General features: G+C 42.6%; 1 protein-coding gene across 2 annotated transcripts in view; it reads left to right on the forward strand.

The window, feature by feature from the left end:
- The first annotated feature begins 3,096 nt into the window (after positions 1-3,096).
- The window catches only part of LOC137322000 (tropomyosin alpha-4 chain-like), a 93,241-nt gene continuing 81,144 nt past the window's right edge, over positions 3,097-15,193 (forward strand). Inside the window, exons 1-2 of one of the 2 annotated variants that reach the window (XM_067984992.1) lie at positions 3,097-3,346; positions 4,921-5,046. In XM_067984992.1, coding sequence (XP_067841093.1) covers positions 3,233-3,346; positions 4,921-5,046 — 240 coding nt within the window. In that variant the 5' untranslated portion in view covers positions 3,097-3,232. The remainder of the gene's footprint in view (positions 3,347-4,920; positions 5,047-15,193) is intronic. The other variant, XM_067984983.1, reaches the window with a different exon arrangement.

Consider the following 15,193-nt stretch of genomic DNA (forward strand, 5'->3'; position numbering starts at 1 on the left):
GGACCACTGCTTTTCTTGATATATATCTTAATGACTTGGACTTGGGTGTACAGGGCACAATTTCCAAATTTGCAGATGACACAAAACTTGGAAGGGTAGTAAACAGTGAGGAGAATAGTGATAGACTTCAAGAGGATATAGACAGGCTGGTGGCATGTGCGGACACATGGCAGATGAAATTTAACACAGAAAAATGCAAAATGATATATTTCGATAGGAAGAACGAGGAGAGGTAATATAAACCAGAGGGCACAACTCTCAAATGGGTACAGGAACAGATAGATCTAGGGATATATGTGCACAAATCGTTGAAGGTGGCAGGGCAGGTTGAGAAAGTGGTTAAAAAAGCATACGGAATCCTGGGCTTTATAAATAGAGGCATAGAGTAGAAAAGTATGGAAGTCATGATGAACCTTTATAAAACACTGGTTTGGCCACAACTGGAGTATTGTGTCCAGTTCTGAGCACCGCACTTAAGGAAAGATGTGAAGGCCTGAGAGAGGGTGCAGAAGAGATTTAATAGAATTATTCCAGGGATGAGGGACTTTAGTTATGCGGATAGACTGGAGAAGCTGGGTTGTTTTTCTTGGAACAGAGAAGGTTACGTGGAGATTTGATAGAGGTATTCAAAATCATGAAAGGTCTAGACAGAATAGATAGAGAGAAATTGTTCCCATTGGTGGAGGGGTCAAGAACCAGAGGACGTAGATTTAAGGTGATTGGTAAAAGAACCAAATGTGACATGAGGAAAAACTTTTTTTACACAGCGAGTGGTTAGAATCTGGAATGCACTGCCCGAAGGGGTGGTGGAGGCAGATTCAATTGTGGGCTTTCAAAAGGGAACTGGATAAGTACTTGAAAGGAAAAAAATTGCAGGGCTACGGACATAGGGCAGGGGAGTAGGACCATTGGATTGCTCTTGTATAGAGCAGGCGCGGACTCAATGGGCTGAATGGCCTCCTTCCGTGTTGTAACCTTTCTATGATTCTATAATTCCTGTCGTGGGGAGAGTCAGTTAATGGCCTTAAAGGCTAGCAAACAGATATTTTGAAAAATGAGAAATAAGTGGAACTAGTGGGTGATTAAGCATATTCAGGCTGAACTCGTATTAAATGCAGATTTATGTTCCAGACAGTCTTTTATCCAAACCATATTGTAGATCTGAAATGTAGCAGATGTTTTAACTATTCACAGTTTAATAATTTCTGTTGGTATTACTAAATTCTCCCACACAAGTGTTGTTATTTTAGGTGACTGGGCCTTGCATTCCTCAATCTGACAGTCTGGAAGGGAAGTGAAGACACAGTCAAAAGAAATAGGATTTAAAGACAGGGAGCAAGGCAGCAAGATGAAATGATTTTGGAAAAAAGTTCCAGATGGTGGGAGTGTAATCACTGAAAGCAGCCTCTGTTGGTGGAATGGAGAGATCAGGGAACAACAACTTGCATTTATATAGTGCCTTAACCTAGGAAAATGGCCCAAGGCATTTCACAGAAACATAAAAGCCAAAAATTGATGCCAAGCTACAGAAGGAGATATTAAGAGGAGTGACTAATAGCTTGGTCAAAGAAATTGGTTTGTCTTAAAGGGGGAGGAGGTGGAGAAGTGAAGGCTTACGGAAGGAATTTGAGAGTTTAGGGCTTAGACAGCTGAAGGCACGGCTGCCAACGATGGGGCGAACAGAGTGGGGGATGCACGAGGCCAGAGTTGGAGGAGCGTGGAGTTCTCGGAAGGTTGTAGGGCTGGAGGAGGTTATAGACACGGTGAGGGGCTGGGCCATAAAAGGATTTAAACATGAGGGAAATCATTTTAAATTGGAGGCTTTGGAGGACTGGGAGTCAATGTAGGTCAGCAAGGACAGGGGTGATGGGTGAGCAGAACTTGGTATGGGATAGGATATGGGCAGCGGAGTTTTGGATGAGCTGAAGTTTATGGTGGGTGGAAGATGGGAGGCTGGCCAGGAGAGCGTTGGAATAGTCATGTCTGGAAGTGAAAAAGGTAAGGATGAGGTTTTTGGCAGCAGATGGGCTGAGGTAGAGGCGGAGCTGAGTGATGGTACGGAGGTGGATGTAAGCAGTCTTTGTGATGGAGGGGATATGAAACCCGAAGCTCAGCTTAGGGTTAACTAGGAGGTCTAGGTTGTAAACAGTCTGGTTCAGCCTGAGAGTGGTTGGGAAGGAAGGTGGAATCAATGGGCGAGGGAATAGGGTTTGTGGCGGGAGTTGATACGTAATCCAAAGATAGAGGATTGCAGGATCTCGGCTGAGATTTGTGACCAGAGTAAATTACCCAAATAAGGTGGGGGCAAGAACATAGGAACAGGAGTCGGCCACTCAGCTCCTGGAGCTTGTTCTGCCATTCAATTAGATCATGGCTGATCCCTACCTCAACTCCAATTACCTGCCCTTGTTCCATATCCCCTGATACCCTTAACCAGCAATTTAGGAGACCTTGGAGGGATTTGAAAATGAGGGTGAGAATCTTGGAATTCATTTGTGGAGTGCAGAGAACTAGTTACTACAGACAAATGCACTCATTCAAAGCTAAAAGACCGAAGACTTTAAATATAATAAAAACATTACATAAAAAGCGATGAAATAGAAATGCGTGTATTGTTAAATCAACAAGGACAATTCAGTAACGGAAGGATGACACTGATCATTAATAGGGATCAGTGGGACTAAATGTAGAACGATGTTTTAACCGTGGAGCGATATGATGGGGGAAACATTAACTAGCAGAGCCAGCCGCAGGGTCTCGCGTATAGATCTGAAGAGGAGAATTCTCCCAGCCTGTCTGCACTGAGAGGTTGAACTGTAGACGTGGATTTGTATAAAGAGCAAAACAGGCGCATTCCTTTCTCTCCCTGGCTGAGTTTAATTAACTCAGACTCCCAAAGACGGGCAGGATCGCGGCTGAGAAAAGGCCACCTCCCATTTCAGCGATGTGCCAGCACCGCCCCTCTCACAATGCATAACCATCCCTTCAGCCCTTTCCAAAAAAAGTCATTCTACTTCTGTTTTTTTCCCCGGAAATCCAGCCTCTCTCCCCCCCCCCCCCCCTCCCCCCCAAAGGCAGGTCCTTATTTCTCCTGCAGAGCCCCAGCCGGGAGTCTTCAGTCCAGCTTAGCTCAAGCTGCACGTCTCAGGCGCTCCTTCATTCAACTCAATCCAAAGGTCCTTTCGTTTCCAAATTAAAGACCTTATACCTCCCCAAATAACAACAAAAGACCATGGATGCCCTCAAGAAGAAGATGCAAATGTTGAAACTGGACAAAGAAAATGCCATGGACAAAGCCGAGCAGGCAGAAGTTGATAAGAGGGCGGCCGAGGACAGGTGTAACCAGGTCGGGAACCATCCAAACTCTTTTAAAGAGATTTAAAGAGAGACACTTGTACCAGTAAATACTCTCAGACCCCTGAGATCTGTTTCCAGATCTGGGGAAGTGTTTTGTTCAGTGATTAACGTGAGGAGGTTGATTTGGTAAATTGTATTTGGCTTTTATATCATTGTTTGCAGTTGCCTTTCTCCCCCTCAGTTTAAGTGTAAAATATTAAGAGTGGTGGATGAAAAGTGCGATGGATTGAAGCCACTGGCATGAAGGGCCAGTAAAAGACACTTTAAACAGAGTGCATCACCTCCCACTGGTTTTATGTCGAACTGTGTAACATGTCTTCAGTTCTGAGTCATCCCAATTATTTGGCTTGATGTCTTCCTTTGTACCACATGAAATATTTTTGATGTGGAGATGCCGGTGATGGACTGGGGTTGACAATTGTAAACAATTTTACAACACCAAGTTATAGTCCAGCAATTTTATTTTAAATTCACAAGCTTTCGGAGGCTTCCTCCTTCGTCACCTTTCGAAGCCTCCGAAAGCTTGTGAATTTAAAATAAAATTGCTGGACTATAACTTGGTGTTGTAAAATTGTTTACAAATGAAATATTTTGGCATGGTTACTTTTAAAGGGCTTTTTTCGTCCCTAAATTAGCGTCTAGGGTTACCTGAATGACGTTCCAGGAAAGGGGACCCGCTGACGGAATTTCTCAGGGTCTCCGGCAAGTTGGAGAAGAAAGCATCTGTTGCAGCTCTGAAATTCCTGGATAAGAAGTGGCAGGTCAAGCCAACTGACAGTGTCACGGTTTAGTAAAATAGTAAATGTGGCAAATACTATTGACGAGTTGTATTGGTGTTGTCTTCCACATCGAGCTTGCTTTAGCTGATTATCTCTTCCCCCATCCCTCATCTTTCTGTCAGATGTGTAACGTATTCCACAGCTTTTTTTTGGCTGAAACAGCCGGTTCTTGATAAGAGATTGGTTTATGACCACTAATGAATTTTAAGGGGAGATAATCCTTTAGTCCTAGGTCTGAGAACTGGTGTATTTTCTTCTTAATTTTCTCTCCATTTCTCTTCTCTCCTAAATGCAGTAATTCTTGCTAGGGTATAGGTCCAAGAGTAGTTTTTTGATGCCTCACCCAAGTGACCAATCTTCATGTGTGAATCTAGACAAAGTGGCAGCAGGCTATCCTACTGGGGGGGCATCACAACCAAGCTCAATCCTGTCCTCAACCTACCATCCACACACATGCATCTTCCAACAGGTGTCACTGGTGAGCGAGTGGGAGAGAACCCGGGCTGATTTTCCTTTTCCGAGCTCAAGAGCACTGAAACCAATTTGACAGCTGTTTTAATATTAAAGTATAATCAGTTGAGAAGTACTTAATGCTTCATTGAGATCTTTAAAAAGGACAATAGTGGGAAAATGTCAAATGTATTTAGAAAATGTGATTTTAAGTATTTCACTTTAAAATAGTAGCAAACTAGGCACACAAAGATTTGTGATTGTACCCAATCATTTTCTGTTGAATTGTCATATATCCTTGTGTCTATTAATGTGCCTTTTGTTGATCCTGTAGCTGGAAGAAGAGGTCATGAGTTTGCAGAAAAAGCAAAAAACAACCGAAGATGAGCTTGACAAATACTCCGAATCTTTACGAGATGCTCAAGGAAAGCTGGAATTATCAGAGAAGAAAGCAACTGATGTGAGTCACTTGATAATACCATGCCTTTAAATTAACCCCTCCCCCACAGAATCAATTAACAGATGGTTTGGTCCATTACCTCATTTAAATGATATTGCACAATTATACTACAGCACTGACTCCAAAGGCACAGAACATTACCTTGTGAGGTAGTATTACTCTCTGTCTCTTAAGGAACAATGAAACCAAATATGATTGCCACCATCAGATGCTAAGACTGCTACTTTGTTCTTAGTCACTGGGGCCATCATTATGTTCAGGTGGGCTGAATTCATGCTTTTTGAGCAACTCTGCATGTGTTCTGTTGTACACTAAATCTGCCCACTTTATAAACATATCAAATTCAGAACACAAGCAACCATATTATATTGCGAAACAACTTCTATTGGAAACTACACCTAGACCATTGAGAATTTTAATTAATTTCCATTCTCTTTTCCTCTTCACTAATTTTCTCTATGCTCTCCCATATAAATGGAACATTATTAATAGAAAGATGTCAAGACAGATGACTATTATTGGTGACTCAATTGTGAAGCAGCAGAATCCTTACATTGCAGAATTAATACTATTGGGGACCGTGTGTTTAATTAGGTTTAAGCCACCAGAGGGCACTGCCAGCTAACTCAAGACTGTCAAGTTTGGCTGTCTCATTTTACCACTGATGCCTCCTACTGTTTGAACCATGGAGATGATAGAAATAAGGGTTGGACAAGAGAGTAGAAATATATCGCTGTTCCTTCATCGTCGCTGGGTCAAAATCCTGGAACTCCCTTCCTAACAGCTCTGTGGGAGAACCTTCACCACACGGACTGCAGCGGTTCAAGAAGGCGGCTCACCACCACCTTCTCAAGGGCAATTAGGGATGGGCAATAAACGCTGGCCTCGCCAGTGACGCCCACATCCCATGAACAAACAATAAAAAAAAATTGCTGGTGCTCCAACACACTATTCCATGGTAGCAGGAAACAGATTTAGTGCTGTGACTGACCCCACAGTAAATATTCTGATCAGCAGGATATGCTGAGCAGAGGCTTTTGCACAGGGAGGGAGAGAAAATCACAAGAAGAGACATCTCAGGCTGCTCTCACACACTTTCTATCAATGGTCTCTAAAACACCGAACACAGGGTCTGAATAGAGTCACCTGACCATTTTCTCAGTCAGGAAATAGTGAGGGAAAGCATTAAGGAAAAGAGACAAGTGAATCATTTCAGGGATGAAAGTTTACAGAATTAAAGTTTGATTGAGAGAGAAGTGGGTGGCACAGTGAACAAGAAAGGAAGTTGTCAAAGAGTCCTTTAAGAACCAGGTCAAAAACAATCGATTTATAATTTCAGAAAACACATCTGTCAACTATAGTCCTGGGCCCTGACTTTAGTCCTCCCTATCATCTACACTAATTTGAACAGTGCCCTTTCACCTCTAAGACGTGGGTTCCATCCAGTGTGGACAGGTGGGAAAAGGGTTTGTTTCTGAAACACTAGAGGCTGAATATACCTTTAGCCTCCTCAGTCTATTTCATAAGAGTCAGCACAACAAAATACTGAATTTGGCACTAATTCAATAATCTTTCTGTGACAGGCCACAGTGATGAGCAATGCAATGAGTCCACGGATAAAGGCTGAAACACAATTACAGTTCCAGTAACACTTTCCAAGTTCAATTGACAACTACTAATATAAATTTAAAATTTAAATAAAATTTAAATTTAGAAAGATTATGTTTAAACAATATTATTAATTTCCAGAAAAATAATAATGTTATTCTTTGCCCCCAACTGCCCAAAAGTAGTCAATCCATTCTCATTGAAAATGGAAATTCTTAAAGGCTTGCTGGATGGCTGAATTGGTAAGTGTACTCCCTCGGGTCACATTAAACCACATAAGCCACAGAGTTCCAGCTTCAGTCCCTGGCATGTCCTGACTGAGCTGGAATAGCAGCTGGGAAACTGCAACTGGTCTCAGCAACCTGGACTAGGAAGGGAGAAATCATCCAGGTGTCCAGCTCCTGATCGCTTTCCAGCGACTCCTGCTGGAACGTGTGAGTTTGGATATCGGTTAAGGATAAGATTGGACTTGACTTAATCCACTCATGGTTGAATCACATGGTGTCAGGAAGAATAAAGAGAACAGAGAGTCAGTGCCTTCAGGAGAGAAGGGTGAAAACTGGCAAATTGAAAGAAGAGAATAGAAATTCTGTAAAGCTTTGAATGGTATGAGTGTAGTTTCTGATCACGATTACTCAGAGTAAAGGGTCTATAAAGTAAAGCATCAGATTGATTATCAGCTTCTGTCCCTGTGGTGTACAACTGGACCACTAAGGTTCAGTCACAAGCTGCAGTGAAAGTGATTTCCTGCAGAAAGCCATGGAAACTAGAGATGAAGGGGGTACGTCATAATCCTCTGTTGTTCGCTGACACCTAATGACTCTCTTCAGCACTGGGCTGAACACAGGGAAAACTAGGAAGCAATATCAACATGTTGTCATTGAAGATACAAGATAATATACAAACTCATTGCAGGGTACCAAATATAAAGAAATAAACCATCTAGCTCTAGTTGTTAAACTGAGCTATATGGATCAGAAAGTCGTGGGTCTGGTTCCCTACCTCTACTGAGTTAGCTGAACTCAGGCGGGGAGGCTGTGTGGCTGCTACAATTGATTTCAGTGCTCTTGGGATAGAGAGGGTAAAGTCATTGAGGCTTCCAGTGACACCTGCTGGAAAGTGCATATGTGTTGCTGTTGGGTGAAGACAGGATTGAATTAGACATAGTGTCCCATGGTTAAATAGCCAACCACCATTCTAGGCTCACACATGACATATGGCCATTTGAGTGAGGTACCAGAGAACTGCTGTTATTGCCCACAGAACTGTACCCAGAAGCAGTTAATGGAGAAGGGGAAAGGAAGCAGGAGAAAAAATAATGGGGGAAAAGATGGTACAATTATTGCTGGCTGGACACACTAAGCATGATAAGTGCTCTTAATTTTATTTTAATGAAGATAAATATGAATGTTTTTCAATGAAAAGCTTATTTTTAAATGAAAACACAGGTGTTTATTAGTGATGTTATCTGTGTATGTATGACCCTTTGCCAGTGATGGCGCCTAGCACAGTAAATGACGCAAAGGCAATGATATTACAATCCTTTGCAATGTAAGCACTGGAGGATTACACCAGCCAGTAACAGTGTATTTCAGTAGTTTTGTAAGTTATTAATTATATATCATATACAAAAAAGAACAGTCAAGGATGAGAAAAGGCCATTCAGCAGATCAAAGCTTGTAACTGTAATACCCATACTCTTCCATTATATGGTTATCCAGTTGCATTTTCAATGCTCCAATGTTTTTTTATCTCTATTACCTTTTCTGTCAGGTTATGCCAAATATTCATCACCTTTTGAGTAAAGAAGTTCTTTTCAAATTATCTACATTATTATCTATAATCTATTAAAAATGTTATGTCTGCACACACTTCCTGTCAACTTTTCTTATTGTAAATGCCTATGTTCATCATTACAATGGAAACTGCCTTGGTAAATTTGTCATGGTATAATTCACCCTCCAGTCTCAGTTTTGCATCTTCCGGCTCCTCAGCCTGTACTGCAGAGAGAATCCGATGCCTCAACCAGCTCTGTTTTCCAAATTGCAGTGTGTTTTACTATTTAGCTATAAATAATAATACAAAATCAAATATAAAACAAAATAAGGACAGAATATAAATGGTAACGCAATTACTTCTGCACATATTGGCCCATTTATCCCCTGTCCTCTAAAACCATTTTACCTGAAGAAAAAACTTGGCCTTGATTCCTGATGTGCAACACCACTGGAGATCGATTAATTCCTGCTATCACTCTTTTTGCCATATATCTGTAGCAACTTTTTTTTTCCATTATCAAAATTACAGTGTCAACATTTATAATGGAATCACCTATGCAAACTTATCACCCCGCAATTGGAAAATCTGACCACTGGGTGATTTCCCCCCACAAATCTCTCGAAATCCTTTCTGAAAAATTTTTCTTCTAATATTATTTGATCCATCATTTTTCCTGAAATTTCTAATGCCCAAAATAAGGGTTTAAACAACAACAAAAAATTCAATTAAAAAAAATTTTCACAGTAACATGATTACATTTATCCAGTGAATTGTCGTTTGTGTCATTTAGTGCCCTCGTTAAAATTTTCACTTGAAGACCTCGGTCTGAATTTGGATTGTGCAGTCTGTTCATGTGCAGTGTACTTAATTTTCCAGGGTGTATCTGTATCATTCAGTCAGCTGTACTGATGGAATGTTTTTCTTTTTTGTGTGTTTGTGTTTGTATTTATATGTGTGAGAGAAAGAGAGAAAGACAGTGAGATAATGAGAAAAAAATCATAGTAATCTGATTACACATCTGTTGCAGCTTTTTTTGTTCTATAAACTTTAGAAAGTGTTTTAAGTTGATGGGGGGAGAGAGAGACGGGGAAGACAAAGAGAGAGCATGTGTCTTTATGTTAGTAATAGTTCAAATTTAAAAAAACAGTTGCGTTTTGAAGCCAACTAATTATCTTATTTGTGTTTTGTTGACAGAGAAAGTAATTGCTAATTACTTACACCCCTGAGACATTTTCTAATTGTTAATACCTATGAGTCAGAGACTGAAAGAGATAGAGAGAAAGACAGCGTGTCTTTCCTCATTTTAATTTAATTTCTTTAAAAAAATAAATAAGTTGAATTTCAAAAACAAAGTCTCTTTGAGGGACACAAATGGGAAATCAGGGTAAGGGGGGGAGGAGGGAAATAGTTTTAGGGTGAGAGAGCCAATGGCTTCTCACCAACTGCCATTGCGTGTAGCGAGTAGGAGTGGGGGGAGAGTGGATGGAGAATTAAGAGTGAGGTGTGTGACAGCTGAGCGAGTGGGAGAGGAGGATAGAGGGGTTGAGCAGATAGTTCAAAGGGGAAGAGGTAGAGGTAGTTATGGAAGTGGAGGGGTGGTAGGAAGGGGAGGAGATAGTGTGCATGATTATAATAACGGGGTGGAGGGAAACATGTGATTGGGAGGGGGTGGGAAGGCAGTTGCTGGGGGCCCTTTTTCTCCACAAACCCCACCCCAAGTGCACAATAGCATGCAGCTGTTCGAGACTCCCTTTCCCCCACACCACTCCATACCAACCACCACCTCCCACCTGAAAAGAAAGAAAAAAAGAAAAGAAGAGAGAAACAGAAAATGATAGCAATATAAGCAAAAAGAAGATTTAAGGAGAGCGAAACAGAAGAGAAGAGAAAGAGAGAGATAGAAGCATAAGAGAAGAGACAGAAATGGCAACATGAAGCCAGTGGACACAGTTGAGGGAGAGCCAGTATTCTCTGACTTACTGTGTGCAACACCATGGGAAATTGACTAATATATTTTAAATTTATTTTTCACTAAATTAAATTTGTGTCCTCTGATCCTAACTTCTTGGTTTACTTTGATGTAATATTTTGGGTTTACCTTAGCTATACCATTTAATATGTTACATGAATGTATTTGTTCATGAAGAAAAATTACTAATCAGGTACAGCAGGTAAATGCACCATCAGTGTGGAACTTAGCCAGTACAGAACAGGAAAGTTCTTACTACTCTTTAAATCACAAGCATGTCCAGATTAGTCCGATCAAGTCTATGCACTGCTCTGATGTAATCGTTCTGCCATCATTCACTTTTTCTCAACAGTAAATCCTGATTTTAAATGAACAGACTTATTCTGTGCACTCAGCCATCATGTAATTACTCATTGGGGCAGATTTTCCTGTTTCTGCACCTGAGCGTGTTGGATCACCTGACACAGCACATAAAGAAATTCTGAGTTGGGGGGAATGCCCAATATTGAAGGGAGCCTGCCCCATTTTCTGTCCATTAATTTAAACAGATGGAAAATCCCTCTTTGAGCTGTACCCAGGTGATTCAATATTCCCGGGAGCAGGAACAGGAAAGTCTGACCTAATATATCAAACTGACATTTTAATCAAATCTGCTGAAACTCTTCTGAGACCAGCCTTTCCAAATCAGACAGTGATTAGAAGTGTTATGTCTGAAGAAATACTCAAATTGGTGTGGTAATAACTAGCTGCTTTTATTTCCACACCCTCTAGAATATTCTGTTAAAGAATAATAAAACAATTAAGAGAAGCGTACTTACTACAATGTGCTTAGTTCCATCAGGGGGGCATTTAGTGTTCAGTTAACACTATGCAAGTACCATTAATATCAGGAAGCACTTGGGCTTTGCTCCATTTCCCTTCAAGAGGATGGGTTTCTGTAAACTGACTGTTTTTCAGGATGCATATCCCCCTTCTAATCGTGTTTATAGCAAACAGGACATTGTCTCTGTTCCCTGCACTTTAAAAGCGGTTCGAGAATGTGGACTGATAATGGAAGAGGGAAACCACAGTTTCTATAAGTAACCAACCCCTCTTACACAGGAGAAAAAGTTTATGGTTCGAATTTTCTGGGAGCTGCTCCCCACTCTGCCACCATAACTGCCTCAGAAATCCTGTTTACGCACTTAACGGGGTTTCAGCAATCCAGCCGTATAAAGTTTAAATCCCCCCATGAGGCCTTTAATTACACTGAATTCACAGACGTCCCTTCCATCTAGTGATTTAGGAACAAATGGCATATTCCGGCAAATTTACAGCGGCAGAACAGGAGCTGCTCCAAGGAAATTCCCGGCCTATGACTTTGTTGATACTGAGAGACTTTCCAGGTGAAGAGGGAGTGAGATTTTACGCCATCTCTAATATTAAATGCCTGTTAGTTTAGTCAGACTATTAGAGGTGAGGTGCTTTTGTTTCAGAGTGGATGAATTGTGAAACAATCAGCTCTGATGATCTACACTTTTTTTTTGTCGGTTTTCTCCCCTCCCCTCCTGAAGGCATTGACTCATGTTGAGGTACGGCCCTACGGGTGCTAGCTCACCCAAGTGGCCATTCTTCATTTGTGAGTCACATTCGTGCAGGGGTCACTTGACAACGATCAGGAAAGAAAACGCTGGCGGATTTGTTTCTGCCTCTCCCCAGCGTAGAAGCACTGATCTAATATTTTTTATACTGGTTACAACAACGTCCGGAAGGAATAGTCCTAAAGTTTTGCAGCCCTGTGGCTAGAAACGTAACATTATTGGAGGAAGTTGGGGGGGGGGGGGGGTGCAGAAATTCAATTTGGAGAAGGACCCATTATGCCGTATGTCAAATCCCTTCCCTGTTTTCTGCCCATCAGAAATTCCGTCACAAGTGAGAGCGAGCACATAATATGACCAGTCACAAATGGGTAAGCATATTATGATAGCATGCGAAGGAGGGAACTATGCCATTTGTTCCTAAATCACTAGATGGAAGGGACGTCTGTGTATTCAGTGTAATTAAAGGCCTCATGGGGGGATTTAAACTTTATACGGCTGGATTGCCGAAAGCAATTGCTGCTAAATTCCTCCCCCAACTTGAGGCAGGTGCCAGCCAGTAATGTGTAAATGCCTCTCACTCTGGGATATGGATGGGGTCAGGGGCATATTCATGGAGTGGGCAAAAGTTCTTCCCTGAAAAGGCCTCCCCTGGAATTTCTGGCCTAGTGTTTCCACAGGTTACAGAATTAAATATTTAAAGCTTCCACATCTCAAGCTATTACCTATAATCGAGCTTCACTTGCATCTCTTAGTAGTAATCATGACTTATCATATCTGCATATAGTTTGGAAACTTCAGTTAATCACTGAATTGATATTGTACTATAACATTTTTTCAAGCCTTATTTACGAGGCATAAATTGCACAATGTTGTTTGACTATGTTATCTGTAATCAGGTCCCGATGAGTTCAAGTCCCCCAGGCGGGGGGCAGTTAAAATGGCGCATGCGACTTACCCACTCCTTTCCCACCCTGACCTGGCCGAATGCAATTTTAAGTTACCCGCCCCAAGCCGTGTGTGCGTGTGCATGTACGTGTGTGTGTGTGTGTGTGTGTGTATGTGTGTGCGTGCATGAGTGTGTGATGAGAATAGGATCATACTTGGCTGTGATGCTTCCCCAGTCAAATAATCTGCCAATGCTCACTATTGAGGCTCATACATAAAGAATAGCTGTTTGAGCAAGGTTTTAGGGTAACACACAGTGGCTGTGGGATTATACCCAAATGCCTTTTGATGGGGAGAAAACTGACAGAAAAATGAGGAGGAATAACCTAGGACTTGTTTGAGTCAGTTCCATACTGGGCGGTGCACTTACTAACGGAGCATCAGGTAGCCCCTTCCAACATTTGTAAACAAAAATCAGAACATCTTCACATGATGGCAACAAATAGGAAAGCAGGGTAACGGGGAAGGGGAGGAAGGAACCAGGTTTAGGGTGAGAGGGCCAATGTCCTCTCACCAAACTGCCTTGGGTGTAACGAGTGCGAGTGGGGGGATGGGGGAGTGGATGGAGGATTAAGGGTGATGTGTGTGACAGCTGAGCTGGTGGGAGGGGAGGATATAGGGGCTGAGCAGATAGTTCAAAGGGGACTAGGTAGAGGTAGTTGTGGAAGTGGACACAATTGTAACAAAGTGGTGGGGGGATGCATGAGTGATTTGGAGGGGATGGTTAGATTGGTTGAAAATACCATCCTTGCAGAAAGAGGAAGGAGATCTGAGGAACCCCTCTAAAAATGGCCTGGCATTATAAGGGTTAACCATTGCATTGCATAGTGTAATCAACCCTGCATTTTGTTCCTGTTCCTGTTTTACTTTTTCACCCTGATCTTGGGGATAAGGTCAAGAATTACTCAGAGAACATGGTTATTGCCTTTTTAAGCAAAGTAGGGAGCAGATCTATCTTCACATTACGAAATACTAGGAAGCATGCTTTGCCTGAGTAAACTGCAGCATACTTTCCATACTTTTCCTTTTATGGTAAAATGATGTCAAGTAGCAACAAGGAGTGCTCCACGCCCCAGCTATAGTATGGAGTGAATCATGGGTATACTTTTAAAGCTATACTGCCTCCTAGAAATTAAATCAGGGTTAACAAATCCAGGCATGCCAACAGTATTAGCAAATCCAGGGACACGGTCAGCATTAACAAACCTAGGCACACCGTGAGGGTTAGATTACACAGGCACACAGAGAATATTAATAAACCCAGGCACACTGACAATGTTAACAAACTCAGGCACACTGACAGTGTTAGCACACCGAGGCACACTGACAGTGTTAGCACACCGAGGCACACTGACAGTGTTAGCACACCGAGGCACACTGACAGTGTTAGCACACCGAGGCACACTGACAGTGTTAGCACACCGAGGCACACTGACAGTGTTAGCACACCGAGGCACACTGACAGTGTTAGCACACCGAGGCACACTGACAGTGTTAGCACACCGAGGCACACTGACAGTGTTAGCACACCGAGGCACACTGACAGTGTTAGCACACCGAGGCACACTGACAGTGTTAGCACACCGAGGCACACTGACAGTGTTAGCACACCGAGGCACACTGACAGTGTTAGCACACCGAGGCACACTGACAGTGTTAGCACACCGAGGCACACTGACAGTGTTAGCACACCGAGGCACACTGACAGTGTTAGCACACCGAGGCACACTGACAGTGTTAGCACACCGAGGCACACTGACAGTGTTAGCACACCGAGGCACACTGACAGTGTTAGCACACCGAGGCACACTGACAGTGTTAGCACACCGAGGCACACTGACAGTGTTAGCACACCGAGGCACACTGACAGTGTTAGCACACCGAGGCACACTGACAGTGTTAGCACACCGAGGCACACTGACAGTGTTAGCACACCGAGGCACACTGACAGTGTTAGCACACCGAGGCACACTGACAGTGTTAGCACACCGAGGCACACTGACAGTGTTAGCACACCCAGGCACACTGACAGTGTTAGCACACCGAGGCACACTGACAGTGTTAGCACACCGAGGCACACTGACAGTGTTAGCACACCGAGGCACACTGACAGTGTTAGCACACCGAGGCACACTGACAGTGTTAGCACACCGAGGCACACTGACAGTGTTAGCACACCGAGGCACACTGACAGTGTTAGCACACCGAGGCACACTGACAGTGTTAGCACACCGAGGCACACTGACAGTGTTAGCACACCGAGGCA

Source organism: Heptranchias perlo, chromosome 1 (assembly GCF_035084215.1).
Source record: "Heptranchias perlo isolate sHepPer1 chromosome 1, sHepPer1.hap1, whole genome shotgun sequence".
Classification (NCBI taxonomy): Eukaryota; Metazoa; Chordata; class Chondrichthyes; order Hexanchiformes; family Hexanchidae; genus Heptranchias; species Heptranchias perlo.